The sequence below is a fragment of the Hyperoodon ampullatus genome, assembly GCF_949752795.1.
Source record: "Hyperoodon ampullatus genome assembly, chromosome: 6".
Classification (NCBI taxonomy): Eukaryota; Metazoa; Chordata; class Mammalia; order Artiodactyla; family Ziphiidae; genus Hyperoodon; species Hyperoodon ampullatus.
In genome coordinates, this window is record NC_136919.1 from 59,762,777 (window position 1) to 59,777,814 (window position 15,038).

Below are 15,038 nucleotides of genomic sequence, written 5' to 3' on the forward strand. Positions count from 1 at the left end.
CCAGTCACACACAGAAAGATTTAGAGGAAGCCAAAACACTAGCAGGGAAGTAAAGTGTGAAAAATGTTTCTTTTGAAACTTCTCTCTTTACTTTCTTCATCTCCTATGTCTGACATTCTATAAAACCAGTGTTTTATAAGACCTTATAGTCTCTTTATTTCACCATCAAGGAGCTCACCTTTTCTTTGTCTTGCTACTAAGATATTTCATAATGTTGGTAAGTTCTTTTTTAAGCTCTAAATACCAGTAAGCCTGAGACTACATTGGGTAAACAATCAACCCTTTTACAAAGCTCTCTTTCTTCCAGTGTTTGGCCCCAAAGAGCCAAGTGTTTAACACCTTAGTCTTCAATCAAAATCACATATATTGAGCTTAATGAAGTGCTCGATACACGGTAATACAATTACAAGCAACAATTACAAGCATCATCTGATAAAAGCGTTGAATGTGTTTGATTCCCTGGTGTGAAAACAGTGATACAGGAAATTCAAACACAGCTGTAAATACACATCTATTTTTATTGCTTAAAGGCCCCTAAAAGCCTATAATCAGGATAGACTCTGCCAGGTGAAGAAATCTACATTTTGCAAGCCTGGAATATAAAGAAAGGAAAATTCCTAATTTCGTGAATGCTGCAAACATTTTTCAGATGACATCCAAAAACAGATATGAAACCCTTGTTTCTGAGACCACACTTGTCATGCAGAAAAAAAATCAAGAACCCAGATTACACGAGGGTCTCCAAACATCTTCGAATTTTCCTGATATTCAAACTTTATTCTCCACCCCTCTCCTGTGAAGCTTTGATGTTTCTTATCTGAAGGGACTTCCCAAAATCTTGGCCTTGGTACATATGGGTGAATAATCACATAAGGTAGTACAAAAAAAGTCCAGGGTTCCTTTTTGAGAAAATGGTATTGAGATGCTGCTCTCCACTCCTTTACCTCCAAAGCTGACAGCCTGCCTCACTCCTGTAAAGAATCACAGCTTCTCTGACCCAGATGGGAGGCCACCATCACTTAGACACACATGAGAAGTGAGTGACATTCAACACCCTGACCTTCAAGCGGCTAGCCTTCATCGGGTCCTTTCAAAAATAGTTTTGTTCTTTTCCTTGACATCTCCTTTAATACGGGGATCCGTAACAGGTCCCCAGCAGCTGGGCCTAGAAATTGCTGGTGGAGCCACCTCTCCATGTAGCCCAGTAAGTCTTCACCAACCACCACAGAGAGTTCCAAACGGTAGCTTCAAGATGTTGCTTTCTCTAGCATTAAGTCCTTCCGGTCATCATCACCACCCTCATGGGATGAAAGGCAGTCTGCAAAAGCAGTTTTTTTTTTAACTATAAACAGACTTTTACTACTGAGGCATGATTTTTTTTTTAACTGAAGTATAGTTGATTTACAATGTTGTGTTAGTTTCTGGTTTACAGCAATTATTCAGTTTATTATATATATGTATATATATTCTTTTTCATATTCTTTTCCATTATAGGTTATTACAAGATACTGAATATAGTTCCCTGTGCTATACAATAGATCCTTGTTGGTTATCTATTTTGTATACAGTCGTGTGTATCTATTAATCCCAAACTCCTAATTTATTCCTCTACTCCTTTCCCCTTTGGTAACCATAAATTTGTTTTCTGTCTGTGAACCTGCTTCTGTTTTGTAAATAAGTTCATTTGTATCATATTTTAGATTCCACATATAAGTTATATCATATGGTATTTGCCTTTCTCTGTCCGACTTACTTTACTTCATATGATAATCTCTAGATCTATCCATGTTGCTGCAAATAGCATTATTTCATTCTTTTTTATGGCTGAGTAGTATTCCACTGTGTGTGTGTGTGTGTACACACATCACATCATCTTTATCCATTCATCTGTCGATGGACACTTAGGTTGCTTCCATGCCTTGGCTATTGTAAATAGTGCTGCAATGAACATTGTGGTGTATATATCTTTCCAAATTAGTCTTCATCTTTTCTGGATATATGCCCAGGAGTGGGATTGCTGGATCATATGGTAAATCTATTTTTAATTTTTGAGGAAACTCCATACTGTTCTCCATAGTGGGTGCACCAATTTACATTCCCACCAACAGAGCAAGAGGGTTCCCTTTTCCCCACAGCCTCTCCAGCATTTATTATTTGTAGACTTTTTTTATTGTTAGGTTTTTTTTAATATCTATTTATTTATTTTGGCTGTGCCAGGTCTTAGTTGTGGCATGTGGAGTCTTAGTTGCAGCATGCATGTGGGATCTAGTTCCCCGACCAGGGATCGAACCCAGCCTCCCTGCATTGGGAGCGTGGATTCTTACTCAGTGGACCACCAGGGAAGTCCCTAATTGTAGACTTTTTGATAATGGCCATTCTGAGTGGTGTTAGGTGATAACCTCATTATAGTTTTGATTTGCATTTCTCTGATAATCAGCGATGCAGTTCTTAATCTGGTTAACAAGAGGGTACTGAAATGTCTTAAAAGTGCCCACATGGTTCAATTCAGAACTCCAGAGGCTGTCTTGAAAATAGAGTCTTGGGATAGTCCTGATTTCCTAAACCATTGCTAAGTGGATGCAGAATAGGAGTTAGCAAATTCCAGATATATGTTACATACTACAAACAGTGTATGGGAAACTTCAATTCTTGGTCATGTCATTCTTATTGTCCACTTTTTTTTTTTTTTTGGCAAAGAAAAACTAAGGAAAAACAATTATTTTTCCAAAAAGTTTTCTCTTTAAGACCTATCAGACCTAATACAAAAAATAAAATGAGAAAATCGCCTCACAATTTGCCATATTGGTTCAGTTTACTCTAGTTCTGCTTCTGTTTCCACCTCAGACAGTTCATTCTGTGATTAGACTTAGAAAAACAAGTGTTTGGGGGTGGATTAAACTTCTCCAATGGTGGTCCACAAAGTTGCCTGCTCTTTTCTATATTTAAAGTTTTATGAAAAGGAATTTATTATACTTGAATGAAAATAAGGAATTCAGGGCTTCCCTGGTGGTGCAGTGGCTAAGAATCTGCCTGCCAATGCAGGGGAAACAGGTTCGAGCCCTGGTCCGGGAAGATCCCACATGCCATGGAGTAAGTAAGCCCATGCACCACAGCTACTGAAGCCCGTGCACCTAGAGCCCGCGCTCCGCAACAAGCCACTGCAATGAGAAGCCCGCACACCGCAACGAAGAGTAGCCCTAGCTCGCCGCAACTAGAGAAAAGCCCGCGCGCAGCAACAAAGACCCAACACAGCCAAAAATAAATAATTTAATTAATTTAATAAACTTTGAAAAAAATAAGGAATTCAGACAGTTCTGAATCTGGTAAGTGTATTATTAATGGTCTCCAAAAGACTCCCTTAAATAAACATTAAATTCTTCCTGGAAGCTGTGGCCATTTAGTTTCATTTGATGTTAGCTCATTATGAGATTACTCTATTTGGTGCTGGGTCTTGCTGTTAGTCTCCCTTTGAGGTTACAGAACTACTATTACACAGGTACAGTCACACATGAATGTGTAACATTAAAGACAACAGAAAGCTTTACTAGTTCAAATATGGTTGAATACATATATGCCTCTTTCTGGACTTGCTCTTCTGTATGGATCATCTTTTGTCCTATCATTGAATCAACATCACACTTTCTTAATTACTATAGCTTTATGTTTTATATCTAGAGAAAGTCTTCCAACTAAGTTGTTCTTCTTTAAGAAGAAATATCCGTTTGCACTTCACGTAACTTTCATAATATGCTTGTCAATATTCAAACACACACAAAAAACTTCCTGAGATTTTGGTTGAAATTGCACTAAACCTATAGGTCAATTTGGGTAGAAATAACATATTTACAATGCTGAGTTTCCAACCCATAAATGTAAATATCTCTTCACTCATTAGGGTCTTCATTTTTTCTCAAACATGTTTCATAATTTTCTATGTAGAGATCTTATATAATTCTTATTAATGTCTATAGACTTGAATTTTTGATGCCTTTGTAAATGATATACATTTTAATTACTTTTTTCTAATTGACTGTTACTGGTATATAAAAATTTTTTGGATCTTGATTATATATCCAGTAATCCTATTAAATTTACTTATTGAGTCTAATAGTTTTCTGTGACTCTTCTGGATATTCTCCATTCACAATAATGTCATTGGTAATTTCTTCTTTAAATTGGTTTGAAGAATTGATCTGTAATACTCTAACTCATAGCTAGCAAAAATATTATTTTCATGTTAGAGCAGTTCACATACAGTATATATGTGAACCTAGCATATTTGATTAAAACAATTTGTTTTAGGTTAGAACATTTGGACTATTGGCCTCAGCATGGAAAAATACAAAGGGCACCCAGTACATAAAGACCATGTTTATTTTCTCAGGAGCTCAGGAAATACATATTCTGTATGCACTGCTCCCCTCCCCCCACCTACCTACCCCTCCCCCCATATATACACCAAGAGAAAAGGCGGCCACCTTCTGGCCAGTCTGTATTTCCACGTCTATTCCTTTCTCTTTAAGCATGAAAGAAAACAAAAGACTGATTGAAATGATACATTTTATTTGCTCCTCTGAATATTACACTCTTCTGATTATATCACCATGATGCTATCTCATTTAACTTCTAGAAGACCTCTTCTCTCCACTTTCTTCTTTTCAAATTTCCTCCTTCCCTGGGTTACCAATAAGTTACCAGTGTCCAGGCTAACTTGCTTCTTGATAATGGAACTTCCCTTGCTTACAGAGAAGTAGGTCTGAGGTTGGAACCAGGTCTGCTTTGGTTGTATCAGAAGGCAATGAAGACTAGTCCACCCACTGTCGGACCCAGAGAACTGACACAAAATAAAGGACCAGAGCCTTTGGTTCTGTCTTCAGCAATATTTATTGGAAACAGCGACGCTTCCCGTGGTTAAGAGTTTATACATTAAGCAGTAAGATTTGCCTTTCACTCCACATGATCCACTACCGCAGGTGGCACATCCAAAGCAGCACATTAAACCTCTGAAAGAATCTGTACAGCTAGATAAATAGAACTCTGGATGCCTAACAGGACTTTAATGACTGATACAAAAAAAAAAAAAAAAAAAAAAACCAAAAAACAAATAAACGAAGAAAACCACTCATAAGTTTACGCACAGCACTGTACACACAAAATGAAGAGGAGATAGAAGGGACAGAAATAAAAGTCATGACTGAATTGGGAAAGAGTTTTGCATATGCAGCCACACATCTTAAACTGCTAAGCACAAAAATCATCTTTATTTGGTCCTCATTGAGGGCAGAATATGCACAAATGATGTTCAAAGAACACAAGGTGAAAGTGGAGTGGGAAGATAGTTACTGTTTCTTGGTCTATGAACTAGTGGGAAAATGGTTTCTAGTGTTTTTCTTCTTGTGTCTCTATACCAAATGGATTCATGAAACATGTAATTCATAAATAAGACTGAAGTGAAGATATTTGTTCCCCTGTCCAGGTACCTTCAGAAATGCCCTGTATCGTTTCTGTCCAGCAAGAAATTTAAGCTTGGAAACCAGATCTCTTCCCAGTTCCTCATAATGGAGAATCTCCTCTTCAGCTCCTCCCTCAATATGCTGACTGCTAACTGTCTTACTTAGAAATAAAATGGGAATCCCCCTCTGGCTTTAATAGCAGGGAGGGAAGAAAACCGGCCGTACCTCAGAAATAGGCATAAGCTGTGGAACAAAGGTGACTGTTCTCAGAGAAGGCTTTGAACCCACACTCAACACTTTTATGTTGACAGCATCAAGGGACTCACTCATTCAGACCAGAAGACAATTTGCTGGTGAGGGAGGCTTTCTTTGACAATTCTGTGACTCACATGTTTGGGAGGGGTCAATGTGAAAACGAGAACTTTCTCCTCTATTAAAATGGAGAACCTGAGACCTTGAGATGGCCCGGGGTGGTAGATAATATCTTCGGCAGGATGGTTTATCTGTGATGTGGCTGATGGTCATATTCTAAGAAGCCACATCCTCCTGAGAACTGTGTAAACAGCAGTTCTGTGACTTCCGGCTGGTCTCAGATGGTATTTAAAAAGCACATGCCATGCCCACCAGGCTAAGAAGATACCATCCATCACCATGACTCTTGTGGGATCACACAAGTCAACGAAACATACTCAGTGGGGCTTGATGACTTGGACCACTGCAGCCTGCACTTGGGATGTGTTGCAAGCAGCATTACCAAAGCAGTGGTTAAACTTAACTATCTGGGTCAAGAAGAGGTGAGCCAGCCAGCATAACATCCTAATGGGGCAGAGCAACCAGAATCTCCACATAATTGATGGGGAAGAAGCCTGACTGGCCATGGAGCATCCCCTCATACCAGTTCTCATCAATCTGGTTAGTGAGTGTGATGATATCACCCTCTTTAAAACCCAACTCCCCTTCATTTTCAGGTTCAAAGTCGTACAGAGCTCGGCAGCAGGGCTGATCCATTGGGGCACCTGGGAGTAAGAGCAGGAGAGAAGAACACAGAAAGACAAGGGGAATTTAATGCACGTATCTACCTCCTGCTGCACCTGCCCAGCTTGCTGTCCCCCTTGGTTCCTCCCTCACTCCTCTTCCCACTGAAGCTTCCTCTTGCTACTGGTCCCCAGTGTCTGCTGCACGGCACCTTGCCCTCTAGCAGTCTTCAGAAGCTTTCTCATGTTTCTTGAAGTTGTTGAATTGCTGTTTCTATTTCCAGTATGAAAAATTGGCCACATCTATCCTTGTGATACGTACAACACAGTTCATCAAGGTTGGCCTTGCTAACAATGCCCAGAGATGGGAGACCCAATGACTTAAGGAGTATTAATGAGATTTAGGTTCAAAATGAAGCATGGCCAGAATTCTTCCCATGCTAGCACTTTAAGATCTCTGCACATGTGAAATAATAGAGTTTATTACACGGACAAAACTTTACAACTTCAGAATAACAATGCAGTTCTCACTTTTAAAAAATAAAGACACCCCCCCCAAGCCTCTGGAAACCACTGTAATGTAGTAAAAATAAAACAATATAAAACACTGGGTTCAAGTGTTCTTACTCTCTGTGACCTTGCATAAGGCACTTTGCTCTCAGGTTTTGTCTAAAATTGGAACTAACAGTAGAACTTACTTTTCACAGTACTACTATGGCTATTAAATGAGATTATATAAAAATGATATAATTTACACCTTTGCGTTATATAATGCATATATAAATATGAGGTGTGCATCAGAGCTACGGCATAGAAAAAATAATATATTCTTCCTTGAGTTAAATAATGAAGGATGGGATCATAGCTTAAAAGGGATCTATGTTAAATGAGCAAATATATTAACACAGCAGGCACACACACATGTATATCGACGCAGACAAGTGCATACAGCTCCATGCCATCTAGATGGCTTTGAAGGGGAACAATGAATTTTTTTTTTTTTTTACTTAGAGAAAGCAAATTAATGAGTCTCCAAAAGAAAAGTGAAATATGTGATTGGTTTTTGAGCAGGGGGAAGCAGGTTACCTATAATTTATATGCCTAGTCCTTGTAACCAGATAACTTCTAAAAACCACTGCTGTTTATCCGCACACTGAGGGCTCTGAGCAGCAGAGCTAAGCACAAGGAGCAGAGAACTCCAACTGTCATCACACACCTCACTTTTTTCCTTCACGGTCTCCTGAGAGCATCTATGTTTCCTACTGTAGAACATCAGGCACTGGGGATGCAGGGAAAACAGGAGAAAGCTGCATATCCTTAAAATCCATATCCAGTAGAAGATAGTTCCTGTTCTTCAACCAAGAAGATTACCAAGGTTGAATATATTTCAAGCACAGGTTTTTATCTGATCTGTGTGTAGGGGGTGGAGAGCGGTGGTACCACCTAAAAGAATACATTACTGGGTATACATCAATATTCCTGATAGAAAATAAGTTTTAGCTTTCACTGTACCAACCTCTTACCACAGCACGATGAACTGGCTGGAGGGTGGGGAGAGGAGGGAAGTCTAGCAGATGCTGAGACTCAGAATATATTCATCTACAAATATATTCACCCACATGCTTCTGTGACTCAAGAAATCCAGCTCAGCAAGTTCCTGGAGCTTGCTGTCCGTGAGTTATAAGTAAGTGTACGTGGGCACACACTGCCCAGGAGCATGATTCCTCATGCAGGCAGGGATCACGGAAGCAGAATAACAGGAAGAAAAGATGACATCTGTACAACTAAGCTCACATATTAAGGTAATTGTAAGACCACAAAGGAGGGTCAAAATCAAATGTGTTTGTTAGAACAGTTAAGTATGTGCTGATGATGGACAGTGAGAGAAGAAAGGGACTTACAAAGAAAGTTTTATAGAGGAGAGAGAGTAAAGGAGGGGAAGAGATAATCAATGAGACAAGAAGGAACTCCCTTAAGAGTTTCTACCCGACAAAACCACCCTGTAAGAAATATATTATAGCGGATTCCTTATGCACACAGATTGGACTGCTCCTAGAATTTCTGGAAGAGTGTCAGTGGGGTGTGCCCAGGCCCGGGGAATGGGTTCTGCAGGCCTCCGCTCCTTACCTGCAGGTTTGGGAGTGGCCGTGTGGGAGAGGCCCCCATTGGGCTGAGTGCTGTCCCCAGTTGTAAACTCCAGGCTCATTCGAGGTTTAGGCTGATATTCCCTTCTAGGCTGAGATGAAGCTTGTCTTATTCTGCATTAAAAAGAAAAAGGGGGGTAGAGTATGCAGCCAATTAAGAAGAAAAAGAAAAGCAATATAATCCTGAAAATGCTTAGGTCACCCACCAACCTACCATTGTGGAGTATGGGGAATCTGAAAAGGACCCTTAGTTTTCTTATCTGTGTCTGTCTCCATTTTAGTGCTGTGGTCACACCCTCTGTGGTTATACCCTCACTGTCTTCATCCTTCCTCTCACTTTCTCCCTCATTTACTCAGAGCTCACTTTGCAAGTATGCAGGGTGCTAGGTGCCAGGAACTCAAAGATGAATAAGTCACAGTTCCTACCCTCAAGCAGCTTATGGCCTGGAGGGGAAACAGAACATAAACAACTGATTACTGTCAACTGTAGTAAGTGCTGCTACAGAGATAGGACAAAATGCCACAGGAACCCAGGGGTGGAGCTGGGGGTGGTGAGGAGTCTACCTGTCCATGGGGAAGTTGGAGAAGGTTTAAGGAGAAAAGGTAAAAGATAGGTAAGAGTCATTTCTAGATGAACAGCTGTTTCCAGAAGAAAGTTATTTCTTGTAGAGCTTGAGAAGGTATGGAGGGAGGAAAGGGGGAAATACTGTGTGCTCTGGGAACAGCACAGAAGAAGGGGGAGCGAATCCAAGGGAGACAGGAGAAAGGTGGAAAGGTACAGGCAGTAAATGTATCCTGCACATCTGGAAGTATTTTCCACAGCTTCAGGTGTTCACGAAGCAAAGTGAACAGCAGATTTGCAAGGGTGGGGGGGAGTTTAGGGTATGGCGATTGTAGAATGACAGTGGCTTTGGACATATTTCAGAGGAAAAAAAGAAAAGTGGCCTTCATGCTCAACAGATGTCACAAAGACATATAATATTTCTTTAGTACGTGGAAGTGCATGGTTTTAAACCATTCTAGAGGCTTCAGAGTGTTACACATAATTCCACAAGGGTGCACTGAGGAAAGATGAACAATCCAAGCACTAGTCAAGGAAGATACTGAGGAGAGGAAGAGGCTGGCCAGATGGAAACGGGTGAGGTCGTTTCCCGTAATACAGCACCGTACTTGGAGGCTGCCTTGTGCATTTATAGCCATACCATCAGCTATGAGAGTCGACTCTGGCCATGAGCTGAGAATAAAAGCTGCTGCAGCAATCCTTTGATGTACATGCATTCAGTTTAACTAAAATAACACATATGATACAGCACAGGGCTACCGCGTACAGCTGTGCAGGCTGTGTCCTGCAGCTCCAGGGAGACTCATTCATGAATTAAACCACCCAGCCTGGCTGTGAGGCCCATCTGAGGAGGTGGAACAGACATAAGAAAGCAGCTCCCTCTGACGGACCTCGTCACCATTCAGAGAAATACAAGGTATGGAACGACACAGGCTTTCCAATAGGTTATGCTTAAACGTGAACCCCTGTTGCACCACTGTGTGACCCTGAGCCCCAGTTTGCTCGTCCGTTAGGTGAGGCTAACAATACTTGGTTTACAGGGCTCTTATATGATTGATGATGATACACTTTCGGTACCCACACAGAATAGCTGCTCAGCAAATCACATCCATTATCATTAGTAGAGTCCTGGTGTCCCATCTGTGGCATCCAAAATACTCCCTAAGTATTTAGCTCTCATAAACACAAGACTAGATTCAACCGAACAAAGTAAAACAAAGCCCAAGACAATATAAAATCAAAACAAATGGTCCATAAGGTGTCTTTGTAGGATCAGCAGGAATTTTGGTGGAAGTTTTTCTTCGAATGTATTCTAATGTTTCCACTTCTTTATACACCATTTCATAGCAAGAAAATGGAAATGGAAAATGCAGGGAACTGTAAAATACCTTTCTTCCAGTCTGACTGTGACTTGCTGCAGGATCTGGACTGCCTGCTTATGGTACTCCAGCTGAGCTTGGATGAGCGCAGACAGCTGGCTCACCTGTTCGATCTGCAGAGGAACGGGAATCACACCTTAGTTACCAGGTTACTGTCCTTAACCAGCTGCTAGTGCCCAGTCCACAGGACACAGCTACCCCGGACACACGGACCAGTGCTCAGTGATGCCCGTGACTGTGTGGTGAGCCAGGCTGACCGACAGATAGTTTTGCAGGTTACAAACTGATTAAGGATAAGAAAGCTTCCCTGTGTTTGGAAACTCTAGCACTATGAGAAGAAACTTTAGGCAGAATCCTCCTGAAGATGACATAACTCTCATCAAACAGTCTCATGCTTAGCTACAACCTTCTGATTAGGATTTGGCTTATTTTATTGCTTTCCTATAGGACAGAAGATGCACTGACTAGAACATTCTTTGCTCTCTATGCCTTCATGCCAAGTCAATATTAGTGCTGTTAATAAAAATGTGGATATTGATTTCTCACATGAAGCACTATGGGAGACAGTGTGGTACGATGGAAAGTCTTTTGTTCTCTCTGACCCTCATCTGCAATGTAAAAGGGTTGAGTCAAGTGACATCTTGGGTTCATTCCAGCTCTAATATTCTAAGCATCTTTGGTTACTCTTCATGTTGAGTCTTGTGTTGTGATCCAGCTGAATAATGGCCTCTGAGTTAACAGAGGCAATGCTGCCCCACGGGTTTTGGGGTGGGGTAGGGTTCTGGGTGAAGGGAAGGGACACTGTGATTCGGGTCACCCTCATCCCCACGGTGTTCCTCTTCAGTAGTTAGGTGGACACATTGTTTTACATAAACACACACTCTGGCACTGTCTCTGGATAGTGTGAAAGTCTGGATATGTTCAACTTGCCTCCCCTGTCACCAGTTGGGGGTGTGATAAGTACATAAAGGCTCTGTAAATATCTTGGCAGAAGCTGGTCCGCAACTGATGGGGCCGGAGGTGGGGATGAGCAAGGACAGGAAAGCTGGTTAACAGATTTTATGACATGAGCTGTTGGAATGTAAGTTCTAAAGCCATGAATAGTAATTCAGCACTCTGGAAATGTGAAGGCAACTTTTAAACTATCTCATCTATGTCCCAAATGTAGCATCTATGTGACAATCGTCAATCTCAATTGAAATCATCTTTGGAAAGAAAATGTCAACTTTACCTCAAAATACAGACCATCTTAACCTATGTTGGACACTCACTTCTGAATACATTTTACTTGACTGATATTCTTATTTAATCTGAAGTCAATCTGCCTTACATTTCACATTTCAACAGAGTATTTGCTTAAGCTATTGGACTTCTACAGATCATCAGAAACATTCTTTATCTCCCCACTATTTATAATACTTTAAGATCATTAGCAGACAAAAATCTAGTTAAATCAAACTATAGGAATATAGAAAAAGCTTCATCATTTCTCAGACTACTTTATAATTTTAAATAATTTAAAAGAATAACCATCTACTGAAGTTCTCGCCACATAGTACAGTCATTAACATTTTTTTAAATTACATAACCCTTTAACACATTAATCTTGTGCCTTAAAGCCAAAGCTAAATTAAAAACCACAGGAGAGTCACTCACATCCATCTCTAAGAGATTGAACATGCTTGACTCAGCAATTTCTTTAGACTCATCAAATTTCTCCAGAGCCTGACGTAGCTCTTCATCTGGAATCTTGCCTTGTCGTTTCTTCTTGTAATCAAAGTCCAGGCGTCGACCCTCCAACTTCTTTAAATGATGCTGAAAAAGTCAAGGGCAGGAATATGCTTTGAAAGGACGTACCGAAAAGGCCTGTTTACAGCTCACTTCCCCATCATGCCTATTATCTTCCAAAATAAGACAGGCTAAGTTCTAAAACATCATGTCACCAGAAAAATAAAGAAACCTGCATCACTGGGGCAAACGCTTCCAAATGCTAAAATATTTATGTTGGGAAACATCTTTAAAAATAATTAATAGCAAGAAAGAAATTGTGGGAAATTCCAATACCCTTTATTTTCTACCCCTGCTGGGTCAAAGCTAACATGGAATATATCCCTCTCCATCCCATGACAGAAGCCAGGAATGTGTGTACACACCCTACACATTTGGAAAGCACAGGTATATGGGGCTCACATGTCCCCATCTTCAAGAGAAATGGTATCTCATGGGAAGGCAGAGGAAAAATGCTTTCCTTGAAATGAGTGAGACAGCATGGTATTCTTCCTTTTCATATCATAGAACATTAGTGCTGGAAAGGAGTTATCTTTGAGGTAATCCAGTCTGTTAGAATCACCTAAGATGCTTATTAAAAATATGGATTCTTGATCACCTGAATTAGAATATCCAGGGCTGAGGTCTAGGAATCTATGTCTCAACACTTACCCTAGTTGACTGATGTAGCTTTAGGAGAATCATGGATTAATTTAAGTCTCCCGTCTAACAGATGATGACACTTAGTCATAAGACCTAACTTGGAAAGGACCTAACACCATACACTGCGCATCAATCCCTCTTGGCATCACCCCAGATGCACACATTCCTGGTGTGTGGCTGCCCAGCCTTGTCCAACACCTCCACTGACCAAGTAGGAAAGTAGTTTCCGAAAGCTACAAAGTATTTTTGTCCTGTGAGCAGCAGTGTTTCGCTACTAATGGGGGCGGGGGAAATGCTAGATTTTTCTTGATCCTGGGTGTGCAAGGGGTAAAAGGGAAGGAAACGGAAACAGAGTTGGGAGTCGTGAAGAAATGAGAAGGAAGGAGGAAGAATATCCTCGACCTTCCCGCCCACCGTACACCCTGCCTCCAATCCATGCCCTGATCCAAACTAAATGTGTGTATCTTTGGAAGGAATATTCTTTTAAAACATCTGAACTTGCAGTCAGCTGCAGGGTAGAGTACTGGAGGCAGGGTTACATGTTAGATTTGGAGTGAGTCTGCCACATACTAACTGTGTGACCTTGAGCCGGTGGTAGGGCTGAAGGAGATTTAAGCTAGAATAAGGAGATCAGGGAGACTTCACGTTATGGCACTTCATTTTACAGTCAAGAAAATCAAATTTCAGACAAGTTCAACAAATATTTGTTAAAAGAATGAATGAGCAAATATTACACACCTAGTTCTAGGTAAAGCCAGTTGAGGTTTATTATTTGGAATAGCTAAACTCTTCTACATGTTTTAGAAAGAGGATAGTTGGGTTCTTCCTCAATCCTAAAAAACATTATGAAAATATGAAAACACATGTTTACAGAGTAATAGAATAATTATGTATTTAAGCTAACAACTGGTACAGTTAGCATTTTAGAAGGTGAAATCACCCCCAGAAAACCACAGAATAATAAAGAAAATTGTATATTATCAGGGAAAGGATATTACCCTCATGGAGAAAAAAGCTTGAAAAAACTTGAAAATTGAACGTGGAGAAGTCAAATGTAATACTCAGGAGTGGCACAGTTATCATAATATTGGGGCTAAAAGTACTGCATTTCTGGTTTCTCTCGATTTATCATGCTGGATTGTTTTGCAATTCACATGCTCAGTGCTGACAACATGCACGGTAAGCTTTAAAAAATGTTTCCCAAAGGAGAAGGGCACCTGCATCTGTACAATTCCAACTGCCCACTTCCCAAATAACTAGCTGCAGATACCTGAATTTCCCTCAGATCTTTGTCATGAAGATTCTGAAGGGGGTCAATGAAGTTCTGCTTCACTTCCATGTCCAAAGAGTCCTTCACCTCCGAGAGTTCCCGCATGGCCTCCCCAACCTCACCAAGCGCTGGGCCTGCAAGGGGATAACTAAGCACTTGTACTCGTTAAAGAACAAAGGTGAAGGTGAAATGCACTTGCAATAACAGCATCCATCACAGACGAAAAACCTGGGATTACTGTCTGTCTTCTGAAGACAACCAAGACAACAGACAGCATATAATGCCCTCTGGAGATCAGTGTATTTTCCACCTGAGACAGTACATGAAAGTTCACTGAGTACAATAGACTCAATGCCCCCAATGGGTGTTAGAGAGACCCCTTATTATAAAGAACATAAAATTTTGCTTTTCCTTTAAAAAGCAATTTGGCAGCTCCCTACCCTCCTTTGTAAGTGCTTGCTTTCCCTTAGAGGAGACCTCTTTAAGGCCAGTGCATTCAGCAAAAGCAAATACCGGGAACAGAGAGCAGGGCTCAATCAGGAAGGACAGTCATTTGCTGCGACCTCACATTGTGAAGCAGTGAAAACAGAAGGTGGTTAGTATGGCAGCTGAGGGTCAAAGGAGAGAGGGGTGAAGGAATTCACCTGGGGTAGTCAAATTAGGTACCCTATATAGAAGAGGAGGGAGCAAAGAGAAAGCTCATGGGGTGGGGTGTTGACTCATGCTGATTGTGACAGTTCCCTCTGTCTCAACACTCTAGTTACCGCCAGACACGTGCAGTGGTAAATGTCCAGGCATCTGGATGTGTCACCCAGCTACTGTAATG

The 15,038-nt window shown here is 40.8% G+C and overlaps 1 protein-coding gene across 1 annotated transcript in view; it reads right to left on the reverse strand.

Moving 5' to 3' along the window:
* Positions 1-6,269: 6,269 nt before the first annotated feature.
* The window catches only part of SH3GL2 (SH3 domain containing GRB2 like 2, endophilin A1), a gene marked incomplete at both ends in the record, with an annotated part of 198,299 nt that continues 189,530 nt past the window's right edge, over positions 6,270-15,038 (reverse strand). Inside the window, 5 exons of the mRNA XM_079706501.1 lie at positions 6,270-6,469; positions 8,555-8,685; positions 10,522-10,625; positions 12,169-12,327; positions 14,213-14,346. Of these exons, the coding sequence (XP_079562627.1) occupies positions 6,270-6,469; positions 8,555-8,685; positions 10,522-10,625; positions 12,169-12,327; positions 14,213-14,346 (728 nt within the window). The remainder of the gene's footprint in view (positions 6,470-8,554; positions 8,686-10,521; positions 10,626-12,168; positions 12,328-14,212; positions 14,347-15,038) is intronic.